The 25268-nt window shown below is 43.5% G+C and overlaps 1 protein-coding gene across 3 annotated transcripts in view; it reads right to left on the bottom strand.

Annotated features, from left to right (window-relative positions):
- Window positions 1–25268, bottom strand: part of MCTP2 (multiple C2 and transmembrane domain containing 2) — a 137584-nt gene that overhangs the window by 96034 nt on the left and 16282 nt on the right. For all 3 annotated transcript variants that reach the window (XM_053658865.1, XM_053658867.1, XM_037145086.2), the window contains 3 exons: window positions 16042–16576; window positions 7891–7953; window positions 6551–6659 (listed from right to left, as the gene is read on the bottom strand). In XM_053658865.1, the coding sequence (XP_053514840.1) occupies window positions 6551–6659; window positions 7891–7953; window positions 16042–16509 (640 nt within the window). In that variant the 5' untranslated portion in view covers window positions 16510–16576. The remainder of the gene's footprint in view (window positions 1–6550; window positions 6660–7890; window positions 7954–16041; window positions 16577–25268) is intronic.

Below are 25268 nucleotides of genomic sequence, written 5' to 3'. Positions count from 1 at the left end.
GTCATCAAGAACTACCTTATTTGACAGTTTTGTTCTCCTCTTGGTATTTTATTTATCATCTTGAGAGGCCGTTACCACATGGAGAGCATTAATGGGGGGGGGGGGAATGGCCAGTTGCAGCAGGTAAGTGGTAAACAGAACCAACAATATCACCCTGACTGGCTGGAGAACCAGTCTAATGGGCAAATAAAATGAATCTGTAATGAGGCTCTAATTAGAAATAACTTCTCTTCACTTTTTTGAATAGAACAACTCATAGCAATGCTTGAAAAAGTAGAAAGATACACACAAAAAGGAAATTATCACCATCTATAAAATTAATGTCAACATGTACTTAGACCTTATATACACACACATCTCACAAAAAGGTATCAGCCTTCATATTGTATTTTTACCTGTTTTCTTCACTCAGCAACATATCAGCCTCCTTACCTGCCCATACAGGTAGTTCTACAAATCCGTTTAATGGTCATTTATGTGTATGTTTACCCACACATATGGAAACTTACTACCTAACATAATTTTAATAGCATTCTTAATTTGAACTAAAAATCCACTACATTGAATGCAGAAGCCATATTGACAGGCAAACCTTACTTATCTGCAATCGGCAAAGCTCTTCTGTCGAGTGAGACAATTTCGCTGTGCAGCCTCTCCCAGAGAAAGGCTGCCTCAGGCTAGAAAAGGTTTCTAATTAAACACATTTCTCAGAGCAGTTGTTTGTTCATGAAAGGAAATTATCTTCATGCTTTTATACTAAGCTCACATTTTGTAATGTCTGATCAGGCTTGTCAGGAGAACCTAAGAGTTCAGGTTCAAGGCAACAACTATCTACCAAGTCTTGGGGGCAACTGACTTACCTATAGAAGAGTTCGTCCTGCACAAGCCGTACTTGGAAACACGAGAGGCATAAATTTGACTTTTTGCTTCTGGTTTTATACACATATATTTATAATCCTCTCGGCATATTCACATATTCAAAATCGTTTCTTTTTGCCAGAAAAGAAAGATTAAAAGAAGGACTAAACCTGAGCTGTTTTTCTGCTGGGTGCATGAGTTCAGACTTTTTTGGGGGCTGGCTAAAATCGAAAGAGCCAGGCCTGGTTTCTGGAGGACTGGCCAGTGGAGATTTCTGAGCAGCCGCTGCTGCCCTCTAGCAGTCAAGGCGGTATTTACAGCTCCGGTAGCAGCTGAGGGCTTTACCAACCTCCTCAGAAATCACAATGAGTGTCTGGAGCATTGAGAGAGAATTTTTCCTCCGTCCTGTGGGAAAGAAGCAGCATCATTTTTCTCTGTACAGCAAAATCTATATCACTGAAGAGAACAGTAGGTTCAAGTCTAGCAGAATTCCAAGCCAGGCTTCCAGTTCTCCCTGAGGCCTGCCCCGCTGCCGATGGCAACTACTGCTTCTACGAGCTCTTTTTTTGTTGTTGTTTCCAACTATAGAATAAGTTTTTCTCCATAACTGTCTATCAGTCTCGCTCTCTGTTTTGCCACTTATCACAGCCTGTTTGAACAATTCTGGAACGTTATAAAGAAATATAAGGAAATTAGAAAGAGTTAGGGGAAAAGGGAAGATAATAGTAAGCCAGAGAGTCATCAATGTAGCACCTGGCCTCAAACTTCGCATGTTATGAATGTTTAAGGCACAATGGCAGGAGAGAACCCACGGCCTGGTGCTGTAGCTAAAATCAAAATGAAGCCAGGGACGCGTGGAAATGCATGGGTTCACCCTCTGTGTGTCTCACCCTCTGTGTAAAACATGCCCACACCCTGAAGCAGAACACGCCACGTCAACATCACACACAATGAAGCACAGTGAGTAGAAATAACTACCTGGAACCCAGCATATCATTCTATCGGTACAGAAATGAACAACTGATAGAACCACCCGTGACCAAGAAGTCCCATTCACCCAAATGGAAGACCTGCTCCGTTAAGTTCAAGGCAATCAGCCTGGGCTGGGTGTGAGGCGATTTGTTTCAGGCAGCAGACGTGGGAAATGGGCCAGTTTTGCTCCAGGGTACTTCATGGGAATTGGGATAAATCCCTCTGCAGCCAGAGGTAACTGACTCTATAAAGCAAGAGAGCTTCGGGACCTTCTCATCAACCCACAAGGATGCACAGCCGCGCAGCAAAGCCCAGCCGCAAAAATCTCCAGAGGCAAAACAGCTCAGTGGTGGGGACGCATGAAAGGCTATTAGGACAGACAGGGCCAAATGATGATGATTTCAATCAGAACGGGAAGGGACTAAAAAGAAACAGTTTTCAAAATCCAGCTCCCCTTGTTTGCCGTGGAACCTGAGCAGGCTGCCAAAACTCAACGAGTGGAGAAGAAGCAACCACTAGCTGTGTTTCATCGTGGGTGTTTGCATCTTGGAGAGTTTCAGGTTGACTCTTGGGTGACCAATCTGTGGTATGTTGGTTGTGTGTGTTTCTGTTCTTTTCTCACGACATCCAGTGATCTCCCGCCATCTGGTGGCCAGAGATGATACTCCAGTGTGACCCCAATCCCAGTTTTTTGCTAAATAAAAAGCACTGATGGTGACCTTTGGATATACCTAAACTGGCACGTGAGCAAAACAACACAACCGTAGGAATCAAAGAGAAACCCAAGAAGCACTGCATTTTAATATGAAATTGAAAAGTGGCATCAAAATATAAAGAGAAAGGAAAGTTTAGTCCTAGTTAATCAAATGGTCATTTGGCAAAAAAGTAAAACTAAGTTCCTACTCTGGGCCAGAAATCTGAATACACTTGGGCAGGTCCAAGAGATACATGAAAAATGCCAAACTCCACAGGAAAGAGAATAGATATAGGTTAATGTGCATCTTTCTCAAGATAGAAAAGGCCTTTCTGGGTAAAAAGAAAAAAAAAAAAAAGGAAGAAGCCCTCTGGAATAGAATTGCAAGGCTTAAAGAGATAGTCACACAAAAACATTATAAACAAAGTGACTGTATGTTGCTATGTTACCCTGCACCCCACGCATGTTCCCACAAGTCCCCAGAAGTCTCCACATCCCACCCCCAGCCCACAAACCCCAGGTTGATCTTCACAGTTACTGCTAGATCGTCTCTGAGCTGGTCTTCAAACCCGGGTGGTCTGGGTTCAGATTCTACGAGCCTTACCTGGCGTCCAGTGCCCCCTTGTCACTTCACAGCATGGCACACACACACACACAAAGTGATCATTTTTGTTGGGAACAGCAGAAAAAATGCAAGAGACTGCAGACAGGCTGGCCCAAGCTGGACAGAGCGCCCCTGAAGGGTAGGGAATAGGTCCCTCGGTCGAGCCCATTCACAACCCACCTGCCGGCAAGCTGTGTGGCTGCTTTTCCATCTAGAAACACCCCCATCTGCCCCTCAGTTACATCTGCGTGAATGAGAGGGGCTATGTAATAACAAACCTGACAAGCTCAACGGGGCCACCGGGCAGGCCTGAAATGCTCGTAGACCAAAAGTAAACACACAGGATAGTCTGATCATAAGTTCTGAACTTGGCAAGCCAAGGCAGGAGTCATATTCCAGGCCTATAGCTTCCTTGACAAAGGTCCATCCTTACACCAGGCCTGCCCATTGCTCTTATACATCTAGGATAACACACCTTTGAAATGTCAGAGTCATTTTCTTTTCTAGACCCCAGGAAGGCCTGACCGCAGGCACCAGAACAGAGACCACAAAAACCCCCATTGTCATCTTGTTCCCCAAATACATCTCTTTGTGCCATAATCGTAAGTTATTAACTATCCTGTATCCACAGGTAAAAGAAGTGTTTCTCCGTTCTGCCTTTTCTGCAATCTTGGAGATGTCTGGGTTTTGCTTTCTCCTACCACTGATGGATTTCATATACATTTCTTATGTCTTCTCCTTTGAGTATAAATATATAGAGGAAACTGCAAAACTGTCATTCTCTAGAGCATTTTTTTAATCCGTTGAAATTTTGTTTCCTGGCATGTCCTCAAAATTTTGGCTCAAATAAACTCTGCTAAAACTTCTCTATACATGTGGACAGTCTTCCATTGGCAGCTGCAAGGAAGAAACTATGTTTCTCTTTAGGTCTAATAAGAGTATCTTTTCTTTTTAAAGAAGAAATGTATAACCATAACAATTAGCCTATTAAATAGCAAAAGGAAAACAGGTCTGAAATCAGAGGTACCTGACATTTGAGCATTTCTGTAGCAGTTCAGCAATTCACTAAACACCTATAGATGGCAGAAATTTCAGCGTAGTGGGAGATCTTCAAACCTTTTGTCTAAACCATTCTTTCCAAACAGGGAAATGACTTCTTCCTATAAATGCTCTCTTCCTGTAATGTGTTCTACAAACAAACCTGTGCTGGCAATGCAGAGGGAGAACAGTTTGCTAGAAGAATCGATCCTGAATTTTCATGGCCTAAAACTCAGATCAACCCTCCATTTTCCCATTTGCAACCCAGGTCAATGACATTGAACTCCTTCAAACTCTTCTTTCCCTTTTGCAGTACTGCAAAGTGGACACCAGAGGGCACCCACAACACAGGCTTCCACTGGCCCACAGCAGGATGCTGCTCTCTCAGTGCCTTGACAGTAAGAGAAAATACAGGGTTCTAATGCAAGGGCTCTTGTTTCCCAGGAATTGATGCTCTGGGATTTAAGGGGAGCTGAGCACTTTTCCTGTATCACAAAGTGGTGCTCATGCCAAGCCTAGAAAGCAGGGCAGCTCTAAGACACGTGCCCTTCTGCAGGAGACTGAGCCAGCACTCAACTCCCACTATGGCCAGCCCAGTTATAAAGCAGTTGGACTTCAGATCGATTCATCATATCAGGTTCTTTCTGCTTGACCAATGTCAAAATGTAGGTGCTCCCAGAGTTACTAGACAAGGGCAGATCGTCAACTTAAAGCAGGTGTGTGTCTGTCTTGCTTGGTCAAAAGCAATACATCTTGCAGAGACCCCCAGGAGAAAATGGGAAGGAAAGGGAGAATAGGTACAAAAGGAGGAAGTTAGAAGGAAGAAAGCGGGGGAGAAAAACAGAGCAGAGGACAATAAGATGATAAGGAGAAGGAGACAGAGACCCACAGACAGGCAACAGGCAGTAACTGAGAGCAGAAAGAGGCAGGCTGAACTACAATTATTCTCTCGTAGAGATGGCTCAAGAACCTGGGCTCAGGCTGCATCTGGACCATTCACTGCATTCAGATAAGGCTCATTTTGAGAACATGAGAGCAGCCCAAGTTACATCGGCAACACCTGGAAGCTTGTTAGTGAAGAAAACTCCCGGGCCCCACCCCAGACCTACTGCATCAGAAGCTCTGGGTGTGAGCAATGCGTATTTCCAAAAGCCTGCCAGGCTGTTCAGATGCTCACTCAAGTGGGAGAACTACTGGTCCAAAGGACTGTGTCGGATAAAATTTACAGGCTGGGTGGGGCTCCATAGAAACTATTGCTGCCCTGATAAATAACATCAGTTCCTGCCTAAACCTACAGTGAGCAGTCAAACATACCCTCAGAAATCAACACAGTCACAGCATAAGGAGACCCGCCACACACCCCCAACGTACAGAAAAAGAACTTGCTGGGAGAGGGCTGTTTTCTTAGTATATAAAGATTAATCTTGCCAATAAAGGAAATGGACAGGAACAATTGCTACTGGTTATAAAAGAAACAGGTGCTGGGATGGCACCATTTATAAACTCCTCATTTATACTTGGATTAGATTGGGTTTATACAAGATAAAGCCAGATTGTGATATGTGTTGACTCCGGTAAGAGATGACAATGGTTGGAATTGAGAGCGCGGACTGTGGCCTCTCCTTGGTGCTAAAACAGGGAGATAGGAAGCAATGCACACAAACTGCGTTGTTTTGGTTATTGTGTTGATGTGTACGGTGCCTTCTTCATCAACTGCTAAGCTGACTGGCTGTCTGCTAGGCGTCTGCTATAAATGTATCAGTGATGATACATTCTCTTCCGCAGTTGCCTTGTGCTGGGCATTGAGTTATTACGGTGACCCTAGTTCACTTAAAACAACTATACGTGGTGCTGATTATCATTGTTAATGATATTATTAATATCATTAATATTAATATTATTAACAGTAACGATGGTATTATTAATAACAGTAACATTGTTACTGTTATTATTAATTTAATAACAGTAAAAGGTAATAAGGTTTGGTGTGTTTATTTTGCTTTAAGATTTTATTTATTTTTAGAGAGAGGGAAGGGAGGGAGAAAGAGAGGGAGAGAAACATGAATGGGTAGTTGCCTCTCAAGCGGCCCCTACTGGGGACTTGGACTACAACCAAGGCACATGCCCTGACTAGGAATCGAACCGCAGACCCTTTGGTTCTCAGCCCAGCACTCAGTCCACTGAGCCACACCAGCCAGAACAGGTTCGGTGTGTTTAAATAATTTGTTGCAAATTCCCTGGTTCCTAGAGAGGCTCAGACTTGGGGTCCTGTCTGTTGCAAACCATGCTGAGATAGAAAAAGCCAGCTAACCACATTGTTACAAGGCTAGAGAGAAAAAAAAAAGGTTTGCAGCTACAAAGAAGGCAGCAGAGCTAGGCCTTACCACAGCGATCCCGGATGACCAGGTTCCTGCCCTCCTTCAGGTGGATGGTGAGGAGGTAGGCGAAAGGGCTGGGGAGGTTACTCAGGCCGTCGCTGGCCTCCCCGAGGGCCTGCACAGATGGAGAAGTCAAGTCAGTGGCCTTGGGCCCCTCAGGAGAGAATTTCAGAAACACTTCTAAATGTAAAGGGAAGAGGATGGTCACTCCAATGGCCGGTCGTCACCTGTGAACTCCCACTCACTCTGACAACTTGGTTATGCCACATGGAAAACATGCTCTTTGTATTTCTCCCCAGAGAGGTTCTAACAGAATGCAGAGGCAGTTGGGAAATGTCTTCACTGTGTGAACTCTCCAAGAGGAATGAGTACCATGCCAGCATCTGGATCTCCCTGAACGCCATTCGCTGAGGGCAGGAATCTTTAATAAAGAATCAGTCACTCCTGGTGGAGTCCCGGGAGGGGAAGAGACGTACAAAGGTTCAGCTGTGTGTGGGGGGGGGGCCTGTTCCCATGAACAGGTGTCTGTGTTTCCAAACACAGATGCAGAATGTCTCCCTCTCCTCCCTCCTTCCCCCAGCCCCCCATCAACTCTGGAACTCCCCATCCATGTGTAAGAAAAACGTTTTTGTACAAAACCACTCCGCAGACAGCCTACTGAGCCTGAACGTCCACCCAGCACCTGGCCCTTGTCTGTGTCCCGCACGGGACGCACTCTGTCTCTATCCAATGCCCTCCCCGTCTTTTATATACTTTCCTTCCTTGGCCCCCACTTGGGTGCATCTTACATGTGCCCTCACAGCCTCACTGCCCTCAAAACAGCTCACTTCTCCCTCCAGATACGCATCAACTCCTATACGCCATCATTTCCAATTCAGGCCTACTTTAGAATATTTATTAAATGAATGCAATTAAAGTTTTGAACCAGGCTTTCAGTTCAAATGTTTGTCATCCCAAAGAGAAAGGACCGATGAAATCATTCATTGTTCATCTATTTGACATTCAAGTTCATTGATCCTGTGGCTAGGTCATCCTTGACAGCCTTCTTCTGAAAGTTTCCCCATCCGAGTCTCAAAGCACTTCAAAATGGCTTTGTCTCCTGTACTAAATCACTCAATTTTATAGCTTCTCTGTATTTTTAGAAGAATCTATTCCAGGCTCACAAATCGATAGGGACTGAATTTATCTTTTCCAGCTAATATTTGCAAGGCCTGTCTTCGTAAGTGGCTACAGCTGAGCATTCTTGAGAAATAAACGAGGCAAAGAACTGCAGGTCCGAATGGGTAGCGAGGAATATTTATAATATTGACTTGAGCATTTATTTGCCTTAAAGAGATGTCACTCACAGATTGTTCTTCAAAGTGTTGGGATGTCATAGAAGCATTAAGATCTCCACTTCCACACAGCTTCTGTAACAGAAAGAACAAAAATAAAATAACCCGGCTTTTTTTTTTTAAAAAGCAAAAAAATGTATCAACTGATAAGAAAATCCTGCATCAGGTCTGTCCCCTGTGGGAAGCCGTCATTTTCATACTCAATTTCTGGTGCTCGGCCATCTTCCCGCATGTGTGGCAAGTCTTGGCAATTAAAGACTGACTCAGAGTGGCCTCTATCTGGCCTCTGCCAACTTAGTCATTGATCAGAGCAGAGACAAGGCTGATTCTGATTTCCTGCTGGGCTACTCTCACACCCCCAGTTCACCCAAGACTTAGCGGGAGCAACAGGGCCATCCTGCTAGGTCCCTCCCAGGGTGGGCCCGCCTGGCCTCCAGCCATCGAGAGGAGACGGCAGCTCAGGACCCAGAGAACCAAGCTTGTTCACGACAGAGGAAACATTTCAAAGTGGGATCTGAAAGTTCTTTCTCAAACCACACACCACCCAAAGAGTAGGAAATACATATTCTGAACAAATGACCTCAGGATGGGAGGTGTCCATGTCTCCTAATTTAAATATTCCTCAGATGCTCAGGAAATGATTCTGCAGGGCAATGCAATGTGCGTGATTCGGCAGTTAGTGTGGGATCCAGTAGACATCGCCACTGGTTCACGTTGAACTGCACAAACCCAGGGTCCAGAGGCACTCTGGGAGTTTGGGGGGGTTCTGAATAGGAAATAAGGGGGGCTGCCTGCAGAGAAGGGTAGAGTGTGGAATGGAAATGAATAAATGGCCTCACCACATTTGGATGATGTTCTGGTTTGCCACTCTCATTAGCCAGGGCTGATTTCTTTCTCCAAAGAAGGCTGGGTAGCTCCAAAGGAATGGGCAAATTTAGAGACCTGAAGCACGCCAGCAGACATTGCTGATGATCAGGAACCATTGGGGCCTGGAGCGAGGACCAGAGGCACTGCGGGCTTCAGTCCTTCCCACTCACAGTGACCATCAGGGAGGTCCTTGCACAATTTGGAGATCCTGCCTGGATCTCAGGTGGAGCTTCAGGCCATGAGAGAACCTGTGTTTCCAAGCAGGAGGGCCATTCCTCAGCCCCCCAGAGGGAGGGTGGACAGCTGCAGACAAACAGGGCTTGCTGGTCTACCTCACTGCATGCAGTGAGAGCAAGAAATGCTGCAACCAGACAGAAAAGAGCCCAGACCACATGGGGCCCGCCAAGCCCTCACCGGGAAGAAGAGAGGCACTGAAAGTTCTTCACACCTGCCTGTTTCTCCCAGGTCTAATGCCCCTTGACCATGAATACATCTCGTTTCATTCAGATGAACTCATACAGGGTCACAGGGGAGTTCAGACCCTTTGACCCTTCTCTCAGAGCCCCAGCTCTTTGCTCACTGGAGCATCCTGAAGGAACCACACTGGTCCACCAGGAGAAGAGCCCTCACTCTCGATGTGGGGCTAGACCTGTTAGCAGACAAGAAAGGAGGCAGTGGAGGTCTTTGCGAAACACACCCTGATCCCGGTTCTTAGTATCTCCCATCTGCTTTACCTGTAAAAAGCCACCTACGTGGTTGGGCAGAACTGAAGACCACTTAGTGATGACCATCAGAACCTTACCCGACTCCTCCAATGTCAAAGGGTTCTCATGCCTTTGACACCACAGGTTATTATTATTTCCAGATGCTTAGGAATTCCTCTCCTGCCTGATTTTCAAAACCAGAAAAGCCCAACCAGGCCTCCACCTACAGGGCTGACAAAAACCTCTGCTTGTCTGAGCTTCCAAAGCCTGCACAGCCCCAGTAGTGTCTCCAGTTTTGTGAAATGAATCGATGTTTGACTTGGAAGGCACTGCCATTGGAAGGCAATGTCACAAGACTATTGGTGCTGGGATCAGAATCCCTGGTTTGAGTGAATGGCTATTAGCCGAGGATCACGGTGGCTTGGAATCATCTGTGGTCCAACGGTGTTACCCCTGAGACTGGCTCCCATCTACATTCTCCCAAGCTGGCCTCGTTGCACTTGATGACCTTAATCAAGTGGCACAATTAGTCCATGTAACCACCGGCACTTCTGTGCTATCAAAAATGAGTGCAGAGCTTTTACTCAAACGTGCAATAAGTCTTCCACTTACAACAACACGGAAACTAAATGTGAAGCGTGACATGAATTCAACATTTCGGCTTTCGGCTGGTTTCACTCACAGAAAAGTTACAGAACTTAAAGTTATGGTTCCCACAGCCACCATAACTGTCACACGCCATATATATATACAGTGAGGAAGGGAAGCAGTCACCATGAAGAAGAACAAAAATGCCACCTGGGCCCAGGAGGCCCGGGTTCCTGCTGCTGGGAGACACGTAACTGACTCTCCCCCTACACCCGGTGTAGAGCCTCGGGGATCACTCACTGAGTAAAATGTGCATTGTTTGCATCTTCCATGTAAATGGTGTAACCACATCAGTGAGTTTTTGTTTAAAAAAAAAAAGGATAAATATTTTTCTCATCAGGAATTCTCGGTATCCCACTATCTTTAGAAGTTTTCCTTGTGATGTCCCATTGGAAAGAAGCCTAATCAAGCACTCTGAGTCTTTCTTTTTTTTTTTAAATAAAGCACAGTAAAATTGTTTTTTATGCATATATAGTGCTGTGACATTTAACACATTTGCTTATGTGTAACCAACACCACAAACATGGTCCAGGGCAGTTCTGTCAACCCTCAAAAACCCCTTTTGCTCTCCCACTATGGTCAGTCATCCGCCCCAACCCATGGCGCCCAGTCATCTGTTACCAACAGAACAGTCTCATCTTTTCCAGAACATCATCTAAATGGACTCATACAGTGTACAAATTTTTGATGCTGGAACCTTTCCCTCAGCACAGTGCCCTTGAAATCCATCCAAGGCGTCTTCTGTCTAAAGAGTCCATTCCTCTTAGCCCTGGCTGGTGTTGCTCAGTGGGTTGAGTGCCAGCCCGTGAACTGAAAGGTCTCCAGTTTGATTCCTGGTCAGGGCACATGTCTGGGTTGCAGACCAAGTTCCCAGTTAAGGATCTATGTTTCCCTCCCACATCGATGTTTCTCTCCCTCCCGTCCCGTCTCTAAAAGTAAATAAACAAAATCTTATTTTCAAAATAGCCCATTCCTTTTTACTGCTGAGTAGTATTCTATCATATGAGTATATTGCAGTATGTTTATCCATGAAGCATTGGTTTTAATAACTTCAAACAAATTGTTTGCAAGGACATGATCAGGTGAGGAAAAATAATTTTGAATATCATCAATGCTAAAAAGTCTTACTATGGCAGACTATTTAGATATGTAGCATTAACATCTCAGTGTGAAAATGAGTATGTAGTGACTCATCTCTCAGAATGCTCATCACTGCTTCCCAGGTAAGTCGGGGGTGTGTTTAATGATAGTGAGTTTGCATTGGTATTTTCACTCTACCTTGCTAAACTGACCCTTATGGGAAGATAATCCACACTTTGCATTCTCTTTTGATGAGAATATCCTATCTGCGAGAATGCAAATTTATTAAAATTCATCAGGATATGGAGAGGTATTAGAATGGATTATTTTTCAAAACAAAACAAAACAAATTTTTCTCTTGTCACCAAGGACCTTAGGAGGAAGACACAGAGGTGTGTAAACAGCATTTTCCTTCCGTGCAGGCTAAATGTGATCTTGCACAAATACAACTGCCCCTGTGGCTCAAGGATCTTGCTGTCCGGCACGCACAGGAAGCCAGATGATAAACAATCTCACTCATCGCCGGCTGTTCACACTTCAGTAGAAGGAGACAAAACCCACATCCAGGAGAGCTGAATCAGAGTAAAATATTTGGTGGAGGCAGTCACTTACAAAATCTTTGAAAAACACTCCACTGAAGTGTGTGAGTACAGTGAAGCACACCTATGATACCTAGTTACTTAATTACTGAGTCACATCTAGGTGGTTGAGAATAGGAATCCTTTGTGTCACAAATGCAAACCCCTACAGGGCAAGGGAAGTAACAAGATGAATAAGGAGAATCAGATGCCTAGACAGACCATCCAGCACTGCTTGGGTACAGCGATAGAATCAAAATCACCCATGTGGCAATTAGGGGTCAAAACAGGAATGTCTGCTCAGAAAAAGTCAGGTCTACCAGATGGCTGAGTCTGCTCATACTCAATTTTTATGTGTCTCTTTTGGAGGGTATTAATTATATTATACATTTAGTTGCCCCCTATGCCCAAGATTGTTCTCTAAAGGTGATTTCCCTAGAATACTACCTGATATACAAAACCCAAGTCATGCATGTGTACATGTGTGTGCATGTCCGTGTACACACACCCTACTCAAACACAATGGTCAGCAAATTACAGCCCAACACTTGCTTTTATAGATAAAACACAGCCACACCTATTGTATATATATTTTCTGTGACTGATTTCCCACTACAACACCAAGTTCATTAGTTGCAACTGAGAGTCCTTATAGCCTACAAAGCTGGAGATGTAAGTTATCTGGCCTTTTCGCGGAAAGTTTGGCAGCACCTGGTATACTAAACCTTTCTTTCCGTATTTGGTAATATTTATCTGTGAACTTCTGTGCACTTCTTTTTTCATGCTTATTAGCAGTAGGGACTTTAAAAAAATAATGGCTCCCTTAACATTTGTTTACAACTCGGTAAGTTACAAATACACGCTTCTATTATCTTCTTATAAGGGGCCCATACACTGTCATTAGGGTTAACAATTTGCAGATAAAGAAGCCAGAGCTAAGAGGTTAGATCATTGTGAAAGGGAAGCAAGAGGGCCCTTCACCTGAGCACCTGGGCATCTACTCTTTCCTGTGCCACAGCTGTGCCCAGAACCAGGGGGATCCAGCAACGGGACACCTCACCTGACATATTGACAGGCAGCGCTGCACAGTGGCAGGCAAAGCTCTGGAGTCAGAAAGCACTGGGTTCACCCTGGCTGCTGTGGCTCAGTGGATTGAGCACTGGCTTGCAAACCCAAGGGTTGCTGGTTTGATTCCCAGGCAGGGCACCAGCCTGGGTTGTGGACCAGGTCCCCAGTAGGGGGCACATGAGAGGCAACCACATGTTGGTGTTTCTCTCCCTCTCTTTCTCACTCCCTTCCTTTCTCTCTAAAAACAAATAAATAAAATCTCTTTTTAAGAAAACTTAAAAAAAAAAAAGACCTGGGTTCAAATCCCACTTCTGCTACTTCCTAGCTTTGTGTCCTTGAAAATATACTTAAACTTCATGACAGGGGATGTCTATAAAAGGGGCAAATGAGATACTTACCTTATAAGTGTTAGAAGAAAAATTAATTCACTCAGAGGAGATCTACCGAGCACCCCCCTAGTACTGGGCCAGACACAGTACTAGGCTGTATATGGAGGGAACCGAACAGATGTGCTCAAATGAGATAATATTTATGTTGCCCTTATCAGAGTTCCTTTCACACTAGCTCCCAGTAAGTGCCATTAGACCGGTGTTGCTAGTCTATTACTATTCATATTCTCACTATTGTTTTGTGGTTAAGATAGTGAACATGTTTGGGAAGAGGAGAGAAAAAATAACTCATTGAAGGGGGTCAGTGACCCAAGTCCTTCCCTGAATTCCTAGCACCCCTTCCGCACCAACGCTGTTACCGGGACCAAGAGAGGGACCTGGCTGGAGAAGCCCTTCCCACACACGGGTCCTCAGCCTGCACACGCTGCCTCCGCCCCCGAGTGCTGTTCACCCCTGCTGCCCTGCCTGTGAGCGACAGAGCACTAAGCCCACAGGCTTTGCATCCTGCTCATTCTGTATCCCAGGTAGCTGGCAGAGTCCAGCAGCGTCACCTGGCAGGATGGGAAAGACGATGGGATGTGGCCTCAGAAGTAACTGGCATCTACCATTCCCCTCAGCCCCTCCTCTCCTCCCTCTTCCTGATACACGCCAGACACATCCTGCCTCCCTGCAGCCTTCATGGCAGCTGGCTGCGTTCCCTTCAGAAATGCTTTCTCTCCACAGAGGCATGCAACTTGCTTCTGCTCCCCTGTAGTTCTTTGTAAATGTTGTCACCTCGGAAAAGGTCTTCCCTGACCGTTCTGTTAAAAACAGAACACCTCCACCCAGCACTCCCAAGCTCCTCTTCTGCATATTTTTTTCTCCACCAAATTCATCACTTTCTGAATATATCTGTAGCCACTGTGTAAAATAGGATCTTTATGAGGAAGTGGATTTCTGTCTGCTTTGGAGACTGCTGTGTTTCTGAGGCCTAGAACAGGATCAGTGCACAGGAGGTGCTCAACAGATAGGCAAGAGGGAGGGAAGAAGGAAAATGAGGCCAAATCCTCACAGGAACCTGGAATACGGCTAACACATGTGTCCCGATTACACCGTGATGGTCAGTGATGACTTTCTGAGAGAAAACAGAGGAACACATACCGTAATTGATGTAGGGAGCACCTGACGTACTAGTTTAATTTGGGGAGCAGCAGGTTGTCTCTTCTCTGTGGTTGGTCATTTTGCTTCTCTGTGGTCCCTAAACTGAAGCTCTGTGGTTGCCAAGCAGCTTCTAGAAATATCCCAATAGGATTCCTTTCTAACCCATTCAACTCACCCACATAAGCAGGCACCAGAGGTAGTTGTTTAAAATGCCAGCTGCCAGATAAAACATTAGGGGAGGATGCACCCCGTGGTGTGATGACGTGGATGATCAGGGGCTAATACTCCTTCCAATCAGGATTATTAGGTATTGACAGTAAGAAGCCTATGTGATCACTGTAATTATCCCGACTTTTAAAAGGGTACAGTGGACACAGAAAAATACACGCCTTCTTCTGATGCTCAACTTTTTTCGATCACCAACTCTGTCTTCCAATTTGAGATTGTTAGTATCTCAAAGCCAAGAAGCCCATTAATGTGTCCTCATTAGCTAATAAGTAAAAAGAAGTGGAGATTAACATAGGTCAGTTCTTCAACATGTTACCTCCTTCATACTGAACTAGTTTAATAATTCACTGAATTTATATTTGGATTGGTGGAAACACATAGTTCCAATTTATAAACACAGGAACATCATAAAATTGCTACAGAAGGGATTTCATAAATGTTAATGGCAATGAAAAATAGGTAAGTAAGGTCATTTCCTGGGTGGTGGTGTCTTAACACAGTAAAGCTTCCAACAGAATCTGTGCATGGCATGCATCCTCTGGGGAGTCACAACGCCTGTCCCCAATTAAGCTGAAATATATGACATTAGTAATAGGCTTTGGTTTCAAAAGCAAAACTAATAATCCCAGCTGCATAACCAGCATTCTATGCCACTAACTTGGGATATAATGTAGGAAAACCAATCCCTTTCCTCAACATTCCAACCTATTTCAATGCCATTAATGGAGGAATGCTTTAAAAATTTGATTAAATAGATCATCGAATCATGGCTTAATACTCTGGTGACTGAATGTAAACTAAACTCCTCTGAGAGATATAAGATTTGCCTTATAGTTATATTTGGCTCTTTTGGCTCATTGAAATACATGCGCAAGCTTTGTAAAATCACCGAATTGATAAGAATTTGTTTCCTTTAGTTTTCTTTTTTTAGAAAATGCAAGTGAAGTTGGCCACAGATAAGTACACACAGGCACATGAATGAGTATGCAGGCGTGTGTGCATGTATGAAGTAGAAGGAAGTTCAAATTCTTTGGAAGTCAATATACTCATACATGTCTTAGGGCTGGTACTAAAAGCATGTTTAGCCTATGGTAAGGCTGGTCAAATAGAAATAGCTACAGAGAGGCAGACACATACTTAAGCAAATTTAGAGGAAAAGTTAAGCTCTTACTTTCTTTGCCAGAAGAGAAAAAAAGGAAAACTTATCCAATAGGGCTTTTAATGCCTTAAAGTATCCTGGAAAGGTTCATTGTAATAGTTTTAAAATACATAGAGGTCAACCCAAAACTGATGGGAACACTCGGAGCAATCGATACTCCCTTTGTTTAAATTCTTGAAAATGACATCCTCTCCATCCAAGCTAACCACGAAAATAACTCCTAATTTCATCTTCCAAGGGCACTCAAAGCAATTAAAAAAGAAGAGAACAGGCCACAGGGCCGTGCCCAGGCTTGGCCTCACCTCCGACTCCTCCAGAGCGTCCTCTGCCAGCGGAGTCTTCTGGAGCAGGTCGAAGATGCCGTTGCTGGAAGCCCTCCGGTCCTCGGCGGGAGAGGCGAAGGTGTCCTCGGGGTCTGTCTCCGCCCCACGGACATGGCCCGCTTCTTCCTGGCTCCAGTCCCAGTCTTCTTCAGACTGTTTCAAGGAGCTACTGCTACTCTTAGGAAAGACCCCAGCAGTGGACAAGCTGCTGGGCACGGAGGTGTAGGATGACTGGGCCCCGGAGTAAGGCCGACCCTCCGGGGCCAAGGCCTTGGCCTCCAGGAGGTCAGGGACGGACAGGCTGAGGCGGCGGTCCAGGTGATGCCTTTCCCTTAAGCCGAGGGGCTTGTTGGAGGTCTTTTTCCCCTTCTTCTTGCTCAGGTTGAGCAACAGAGGCCTGGTCCGCTGTTTGAAGGAGCCCCAGACGGACGGTTTATCCAGATCCATGGCTGCATGAAGACTCCAGAAGTCGCTCTACAAAAGACACCGCCTCCCCTGGAGACTCCCGCAACTCCTAGAAAACAGAACACAAGGAGAAAGAATGTGAAACTGCTGTGTGTGGTCAGGCCCATCGAAGTGGAAAACATGACTCAGAAATTGTACACTTTTCCCACAAGTGATCAAGATGAAAACATTCGATCAGCAGTGCCTACGAATATCAGGAAAAGCCTACTTAAAGAACAGAATTTTTAAAGATGCTTATAAAAATTAAAGTAGTTATAGAAAAGTTCCAGCAATTAATGAAGTTCTTGGCTGACACATGAAAACCAGGCTTCATAAAAAGAGCGCTTTCGTATCTCCGGTTTACTTCCCTCAGTATCACGTCCTCTGGGTTGAGCCACGCTGTTGCAAAGGGAAGCATCTTCTTTTGATTGCTAAATAATATTCCACGGTCTATATGAGGGTGGACAAAAGTATGGGTCTGGTTGTGAGCATGCAAAGTGCAAAGTTTATTCTTGCATTATTATTATTTATTTATTAATCTATTGTCTTCCATATGAGCACCTGGACACCTACTTTGGCCCACCCTGTGTCTGGACCACATCTTCTCCATCTGTTCATCCCTCAGTGGGCACTTAGGTGGCTCCTACATCTTGGCTATTGCAAATAAGTCTGCAATGAGCCAAGGAGTGCAGAGAGCACTTTGAGGTACTGATTTCATTTCCTTGGGGTGCATGATAGCTGGGTTATATAGTGAATCTGCTTTTTAATATTTTAAGGAAACTCCTCACAGTTTTCCATAATCACTATACCAATGTATATTCCCACCAACAGTGTCCAAGGGTTCTCTATTCTCCATACCCACCAGCACTAGAAACAGAATCTCCTTAAAAATGAAGAAACCTCTGCTCCCCAGCTTTTATTTATTGAAGGAAAATGAGCCTTCTTCTTCTTCAAACCACCAAGGGCAGGACAAGGTCTTTACAGGAAGTGGCCCCAAGCCAAGGAGCCTAATGCAAGTTTCAATTATTATGGTTTTAAACCAGACACTCTCCCCAGCTAGCTGCCACCAATGGGCCAAATGGAAAAGAACAACCCTTTGAAGTGCCAGCCCAAAAGTTTCTGATTGAACCAGGACCACAACCACTCCCTGAATAAGAAACACGGAAGAAGAAAAAGGTTGGAAAATCACAACAACATACGCTATTAAGATGGGTATTGGCATTTTCAGAGACACAGATTCACAAGGTCTCCCTGAGTGTAAATGTGATGTCCTGTTTTCATCACCATTCATAAAAAAATATGTCCTACATTCCATTTTGAGTTCTTCTGGACATAGAGGAGTTTGGGGAAGTAGAGTGTTTGATTTTTAAAACATATGGGATGTTCTTATCTTTGGGTTTGATTTCTGGCTTGATTCCTAAGGAGTAAGTCAGGAAAACAATTTCCTCTGTCTTCATTCCTCTGCAGCTGGAGGTTTTCTCTACCGCATAGTTTACAGGGAATCCTGCAGCTATGTGTCGGTTAGTTGAAAGTGACTGACTGTACAGAACAGAGCTATGTTCTTCAGGTTGACAGAACTCAACAAAGAGAATGAGAGAGAGGGAAATGCCAGGGCCAAGTCCAGCCCCTTTGAAGAGTTCTAGGGCCTGGAACTCAGACGACCAGATTTTAAAGGACACTCTGAGCTCAGTGCTGGCTGGCTCTTTGTGTTTGAGAAGTTAAAGCAGAGAAGCCTGGTTGGCAGCTGGGCACGTGCGTGACCATGGGGCTGAGGACGGGGTGAGGTGGGGTGAGGTCAAGTCTAGAGAAAGACTTTGGAGAGCATGGCATGCAGGTCATAACTGGAGGCATGAAGATGAACAGGATAAGAAGAAGATGAAGAAGAGGATAAATCTGAAAAGGTGGAATGAGCTTTAAGGAGCTCTAGCACTTAATGGTCTGTTCGAGCAGGATAAACTTGCAAAGGAGAATTAAAATTTAAAAAAACAGAGGGCGTAGAGGTGGGAAAACTGTGGCATCATCTTGTAACAAATAGCACTCGAAGCAGAGAAGACAAAGGAAGGGCGTTTTATAGAGGAAGTGGTCAAGAGTGTCACCAGCTTCAACAGGTCGGTAACCATCAGGCCTGGGCCCACAGACATGGTACAAGAGAGATCGTTGCTAACCTCGGTGTGATTTGCGTTGGTGGCATTAGAAGGTAGAAAGCCTGAGTGAAATAGGTCCGGAAGGGAAGGGGGAAGGAGAAATGGGGGCAACAGATTAGATGACTTGCAAACAATCGGGCTGGAGCAGAAGAGGGACATAAGTTGGGCGTGTTGAGAGGATCTGATCATGGTTCGAGCTAGACAAGTGCCATAGTCTAAAGACTAGAGGCACAAGCTTCTCTGATGACAGGGTGCCATCAATCATTACTTGACTCAGCTGCTATTCATCACTTGCCAAACAGACACACATTTTCTTGATTCCTTTAATCAGAATATTTATTATCTGCCATGCAAACTACAGACCCAAGTTTTGCAAACCAAGCACTGTGCAATAAACAAGCCCATCACCCCACACCAACCAGAAGGGAAGGTAATTCACTTCTTCACATAATTGCACTTAATGGAGCCCAAAGTAAGCCGCTCACACAGAGCTCTTAACCAGTTCCTACATTAGAAAGCAACTGCAAAACCTCAAATGCCCTGCCCGACCTTCTCGGCACCTTTAAAGGCTTTCTTGGCCAGGAATTACCTGCGGAAAGAGACTGTCTTAAGTATCTTTAGGACGTCCCCAGCGGAGGGAAAACATGAGGGGAAGCTGTTAATGTGCAGTAAAAATCTTATCCCACCTGGGTACACTGCGTATCACAGGAGCTATTTTAGGTGATTCAAGGCAGGGAAAAGGTTAGACTAAAGACGCATTAACTTAGAACAAAGAAAACCTTTCTCATATATCTCCCTACACAATTTCTGTTGTGCATACAGAGCGGGTACAAGTCCTGTCTATTTTTGAGCCACTAAACTAAAGACAAACTTTTCAGGATGCAAAGCGAAAGCTTTCAGAGAAATGGCTGCACCTGTCAAAAGCACAAAGGCAATTTTGCATATAAATCCCTATCTTTTAAATAAGCATCTCACACCACTGAGTACTCTTCTACTTCCAAAACACCAAGCCAGTACTCCTTTTTATAACATAGTCTTTTGAAGCATTTCCCAAGCCCACGTTCGTATTAACAGAAACAGCAAAGACCTATAGTCCAGCCAGAGAAAGATTACACCTCCTCCCAGCAGACAGGAAAAGTCAGTAATTCTAATGTGCTACAGATAATTTTATTGATGGTCCCTTAGAGATTTGCAACAGGTTTCCAAACACATACTCACAGATCATCACACGATGGTCCCCCTTCAAGCAGTCTTATACAAAAATAAAAGGGCCATGTTTCCCTCAACTAAAAGTGATGGGAGAATCACTTGGAAGAAACAAAGGATAAGGAAAGAAAACACTGAATATGTCGGCTGATATCAGGGAAAGAGCAAGCGCAGAGGGGAAGGGGTGGCTGTGGAGAAGCCACATGATTTTTCTATCACACACCAAGAAAGCCTCGGCAGATGAGGTGAGCAGAGAAGAGGAGGGAGGGAGGGAGAGAGCCACGCGGATGTACGTAGGGGAAGCCCCTTCCACACAGAAGACAGAGTAAGTACAGAGATCCAGAGCAGGGCAGATCTGTCAGGGACCCTGAGGGACAGCAAGGAGGCCAGTGCGATGGAGCAGGCTCAGGAGACAACCTGCATGGGGGTGGGATCAGAGGGCAGCAGGAGGTCAGACCAGGCAGGTCCCTATAGGCCACTGTGAGAACCCTGGGTTTTACGCTGAGTGGGCTAGAAAGCCACTGGAGGGTTAAAAACTGTGCCAGATTCTTTGCTAGTTCCTAGGATGCATCTAAGCCTTGTGCATGGATTTACATACATGATCAGCAATGTTCCAAATGAGCTCATGTGTATTTTTAAATAGTTTTATTCCAACTTTAAAGATGAGGAAAATGCAACTTGTTCATGTTCACAGTGCTGCAAACTGAAATAGGAGGAATTACCTGCACTCCTAACAGGACAAGGCTTTGTTACCTGCGACTGGCCTATGCATTGTGGGATGGCAGATATGAACCTCAGCCCCTACCTCCTACATACATGCCAGCAATGTCCTTTGCCATTGTGACAATTGAAAATGTCATACACATCTTCCACAGCCCCCAGTAGAAACGCTGTCTGCACTAGCTGAGGTCACAGAGCCAGTCCCTGCCCATTCCACCATACTGCTCTGTGACCCTTGTTTGATCCTGCTAACAGAAAGCAGGAACGTTTATAAGAAAGATGATTGAATGAGTGAAACTCCTTAAAGCTGGACTATTTTCTCCATTGAAACCATTTGTTTTGGACACCTTAACCCACTGTTCTGAATTCTAAACTACAATATCACTGTCAAATATCAGAGCTGGAACACAAATGTCCAGGCCAGAGAATAACATCATATTTTTCAGGTAGAGTTGAGCTTTGAGAGCCCTTGGGGTAAGAAAACAATTGCCCATGGACTTGGCAATAAAACGGGATCTGTGGAAAAAGAGGGAGATGTTGTTCAGAACTCAAGGTATATTAAAATGGGCTTGAAGGAAAAACTAACATAAAATACTAGGTGAATGTCTACAGCAATGCATAATTGTATGCATAGGAGCCTGATAAAGTCAATCCTTCTAAAAGCTACATTCATGTGAAAGTGCTTACATAAAAATCACTGAAAATTCAAACTGGGACATCAGTTTTCAGGAAGTCCTTATAAGGCAGTCCTTCAAAAGATATGAGTCAAGATACTCAAAGTTGCAGGAATAAGTCTGTTATTATCAAAGATATTAATTATGCTTACAATTGAATTTCATGAGAACTTGAAAATTAGCAGAATGGGAAACCAAGCCCAAACCATTGTAATGCAATCTCTGAAAAGATATGACTCAAGACAACCAATGCTGTAGGGATAAACCTATATTATTATCTGCCAAAAACATCAATTATGCTTACAAGTGAATTTGAAGAGAGCTTGAAATTTGGCAGAATTTGAAACTAAGCCCATGCCAGCCTAACTGCTTCAATGGACAATTTATAAACAGCATTTGATCCAAGAGAAGATGACATAGCTGGAGATGTTAAAAAGTTTTTATACTAATAGCTTAAACAATAATATTAATAACAGTGTTCCGCTGATCAATCCCTGATTCAGAATGGAAAATCTGGCAACTATACTTCTCTTAGGTCAAAAAAAAAAAAACTATCAATAACATCTGTATACAAAATGATTTAATATGTGCATCTTTTTAAAAATAAGAACAATTTTCTCAAGGCTGACTCTACAAAACAAAGTTCTTGAACTCAGGGAGCATAGGTGTTGGAGGAGGGGGATAGATAAAAAAGAATTATAACAAAAATACAAACCAGTCACAAAATATACACAAGCCATGGTGAAAGTCACTAACGATGAAATATAAAGCCAGCAACAGGGAGACGTGGTCCTCTGCCCCGACTCATCAGCCAAGCACAGGACGTTGTGAGCCACTCTGAGGGGAAAATGGAAGTTGCACAGTACAGAGGGGTGAACCTCAGGCCACGTACACAGGGTCAAACAGGCGTGTGCCCACCGAGACACTGTGGAGTGAGTGTGTGTGTGTGTGTGTGTGTGTGTGTGTGTGTAGCTGCATGCCTGAGTGAAGAGGTTGACAGATGCTCTCTAGTGTAATGGGAAGACAGCCTTGCAAAGAAACTTTGGACCCAAAGATAATCCTTAATAATGAAAAATGGGCAGAAGTATTAAAGTGGTGATTATATTCCTAGGGTGGGCTTTAAAAAAACACAAGTAATGCAAAGTATTAATGATGACATGGTTAACCCCATTGCCTTGGTAAAAAAGGAATGTGTGATTATGAATAAATTGAATAAGGACAAAAGGTTTTTAATATTTATAATAAATGTTTATATATTGCTAATTTCATCTCCATCTCATCCTTCCTTTTTTAACCTTCTTTATTAATGCGTAATCTACATAACATGAAATTTAGCCATTTGAAGTGTGTAATTGAATAATTTGTAGTTTTCTGAGTTATACAACCATCTCCACAATCTACTTTTACACCAGTCATCCTTCCTTTTCAACATCATTTTTAGTGCCAATTATACTGTACGTATTATATTAGTCCTGACTAGGTATATGCAATCTCCAGATAAATAGATGCATACACATACAACTGCAGAGAAACAGGAATGTTTTAAAAATTATATAGAAAAGCACGGGGACTAAAAGGGACTGTGGCTTTGTGAACCCACAGTGTTGTCCTCTCCAAGTCCATGTGTCCCCTTATTTAAGCCACACTGTTCTGGGGTCCTTTATCTGTCTCTCTGACGCTTTCACTACTGTTATACCGGGTTTGGCACAAATATTACCCCTTTTTATTACAAAATCTTTTATTACAAAATCATAAGCATATAACTCTGTAAGATAACAACAGCACGCTGAAGCACACCACGAGACATTTTAGGTGGCATGGTCAAATTAAAACTATAAGTTATGACACCCTGTTATTACCCTACCCACCACACTCAACCGCACTGGTGGTACTTCTGCCGCACCCTGCGGAACACCCTGTGCCTGCTTCTGCACTTAGAACTGGGCATACGTGATCCTGGATAAACTCAGAGGGACAGCAAACACACAGCTCTTGAGGAGACGTGTTCTGGCAAACACAGCGTGAGAAGCAAGGACTCCTCAGCAGAGTTAGTGCCTTGTGGTTGGCCTGCGGATTTGAAGGTCAGCGGGATCTGAAGGTCAGTGGGATAATGCACATCCTCCCAGATGCCAGGTTGAGTGACAGACACACATACCCACAAACAAATGACAAATCTGCCTAACAGGCATCTGAATGTCAAGGTATCCTATGAGGAAACAGGAAAAAAATTACTCAGTTCCAAAAATAGCTGCACACTTCCTAACCAGCTGCTTTTATCTAAAAGATAGTGAGAATCAGGCCTTTCTTTTTTGAGACTGGATAGTACTCGAGGCCAAATTGAAAGTTTAGCTTTCCCTAGTCTCAGAGTCTCATCTTTCCCTTTTCATCCTTGAGAACTCTTCAAGTTCATTCTTTTCCTTAACTTTCTTGGGGGAGTTTTGTCTTGTTGGTGGTGCATAATAAAATCCTTAAGAAAAGTAAAAAGGAAAGTTGAAGATGGATAACTGAATTACTTTCATCTGTGGGCTTACGTGCCAGACTCTGCCTACATACTTGTATAAAAGTAAAAATTCAGCCAAAAATACAGTGGTCACAAAGACTGAAGTCAGGAGTCCATTTTGTACTACAAAGAAAAAAATAATAATCTATATTTTTTCACAGAAGAATTATTAAGCTCAATTCATTTTGCAACTAAAGTAATATAACATAAGGCTTTTAAAATATGCTTGGAAGAGCGATAAATACTTCGAATGCAAACTTAATGAAACTGCTACCCATCACTTCCCATAAATCTTGCAGTCATTGTCAGATTTGCTTTTACAATGAAAGTTATATGAAGAGTGACTTTGTAGAAAGTGAAATGCAGAGTAGAGCAACTGCTCTGCTTCCTTGGGCTTCCTTCAGCCCCCATTCGTTTAATTTGCATGGTCTTGATAAATGATGCTAGGCCAACATGGTAACCAGCAATTTCTGAGTCATCTCCCAAAGACACAATTCACATTATAAGGTGCTTAAAAAACCCCAGCATTTTTGTGCAACTGCATTGTGTTGATGGTACATAATAAAATCACACACATACACACACATACACACACACACACACAAGAAGCATAAATGAAAACTGCAATCTTCAAACCATTCTTTTCAAATGAAGCTCAGTTAGCAAATGTTATACACAGTAAAGGGTATCGTGAAATAATGTATTTAATGGTAATTGTACAATAAGTCTAATTGTACAATAGTTTTACTTCTTGCTACCTAGTAATACTACAATACCTTATGTGACTTCAAGTAAATGCCCTTTAAGTATAATTGATTTTCTATCTTTTAAAAAGAAATGGGGAAAAATGACCCTGGGAAAAGAGAATACAGTAGATTATATTGCTCGATTAAAGTGTATAATGACAGTTGAGGGGAAGAAAATAAAATAATGACTTATTAGTTTCCCAAGAGTAATTAAATATTTGTCTACTTTAGTTAATTGACACATATAAGAAATTATGTTTTTCAAAACCCCTGAAATAAATATTGTTTCTGAATAACAAAAGCATGCAACCTATGCAGACAGCACTGGTTTAAATCAGATGCTCCACCCAAAGTTAGGTATGATGGTAAACACTTAAGTTTATCACTAGTCTTAACCTATGGCATGAATTCATTCCAAGAAAGACACAAATACCAGTTGAGCATGGGTTTTGATAGTTTAGTATATGGATACATATAGTCCTGAGATAAAACTAATGGCCAGCTGGTGAACAGGCAAAGGGGGAGAGAGAAGCTGAAACGATAAGGATCCTACATGAAGATCAGAAGGATCCTCACTACGCGTCTGGAGCCTGGAAAGGTAATTATCGTGCAGTGGAGGGCATCAGGTTGCAGGTGGATGAGACTCCAATCACCTAATGCTCTATCCGATCATAGTCAAGGTTTCAATGACAATACCGGTACAAGTGACCAAATCAGGGCAGCTACGCTAAAAAAAAAAAAAAAAAACTTTCCATTTTCAGAACCTTTTGAA

This window comes from Artibeus jamaicensis, unplaced genomic scaffold (assembly GCF_021234435.1).
Source record: "Artibeus jamaicensis isolate MK-2021 breed Jamaican fruit bat unplaced genomic scaffold, CSHL_Jam_final scaffold_612, whole genome shotgun sequence".
Classification (NCBI taxonomy): domain Eukaryota; kingdom Metazoa; phylum Chordata; class Mammalia; order Chiroptera; family Phyllostomidae; genus Artibeus; species Artibeus jamaicensis.
Note: the sequence above shows the minus strand (reverse complement) of the source record. Positions and strands in the feature narration are given on the sequence as shown.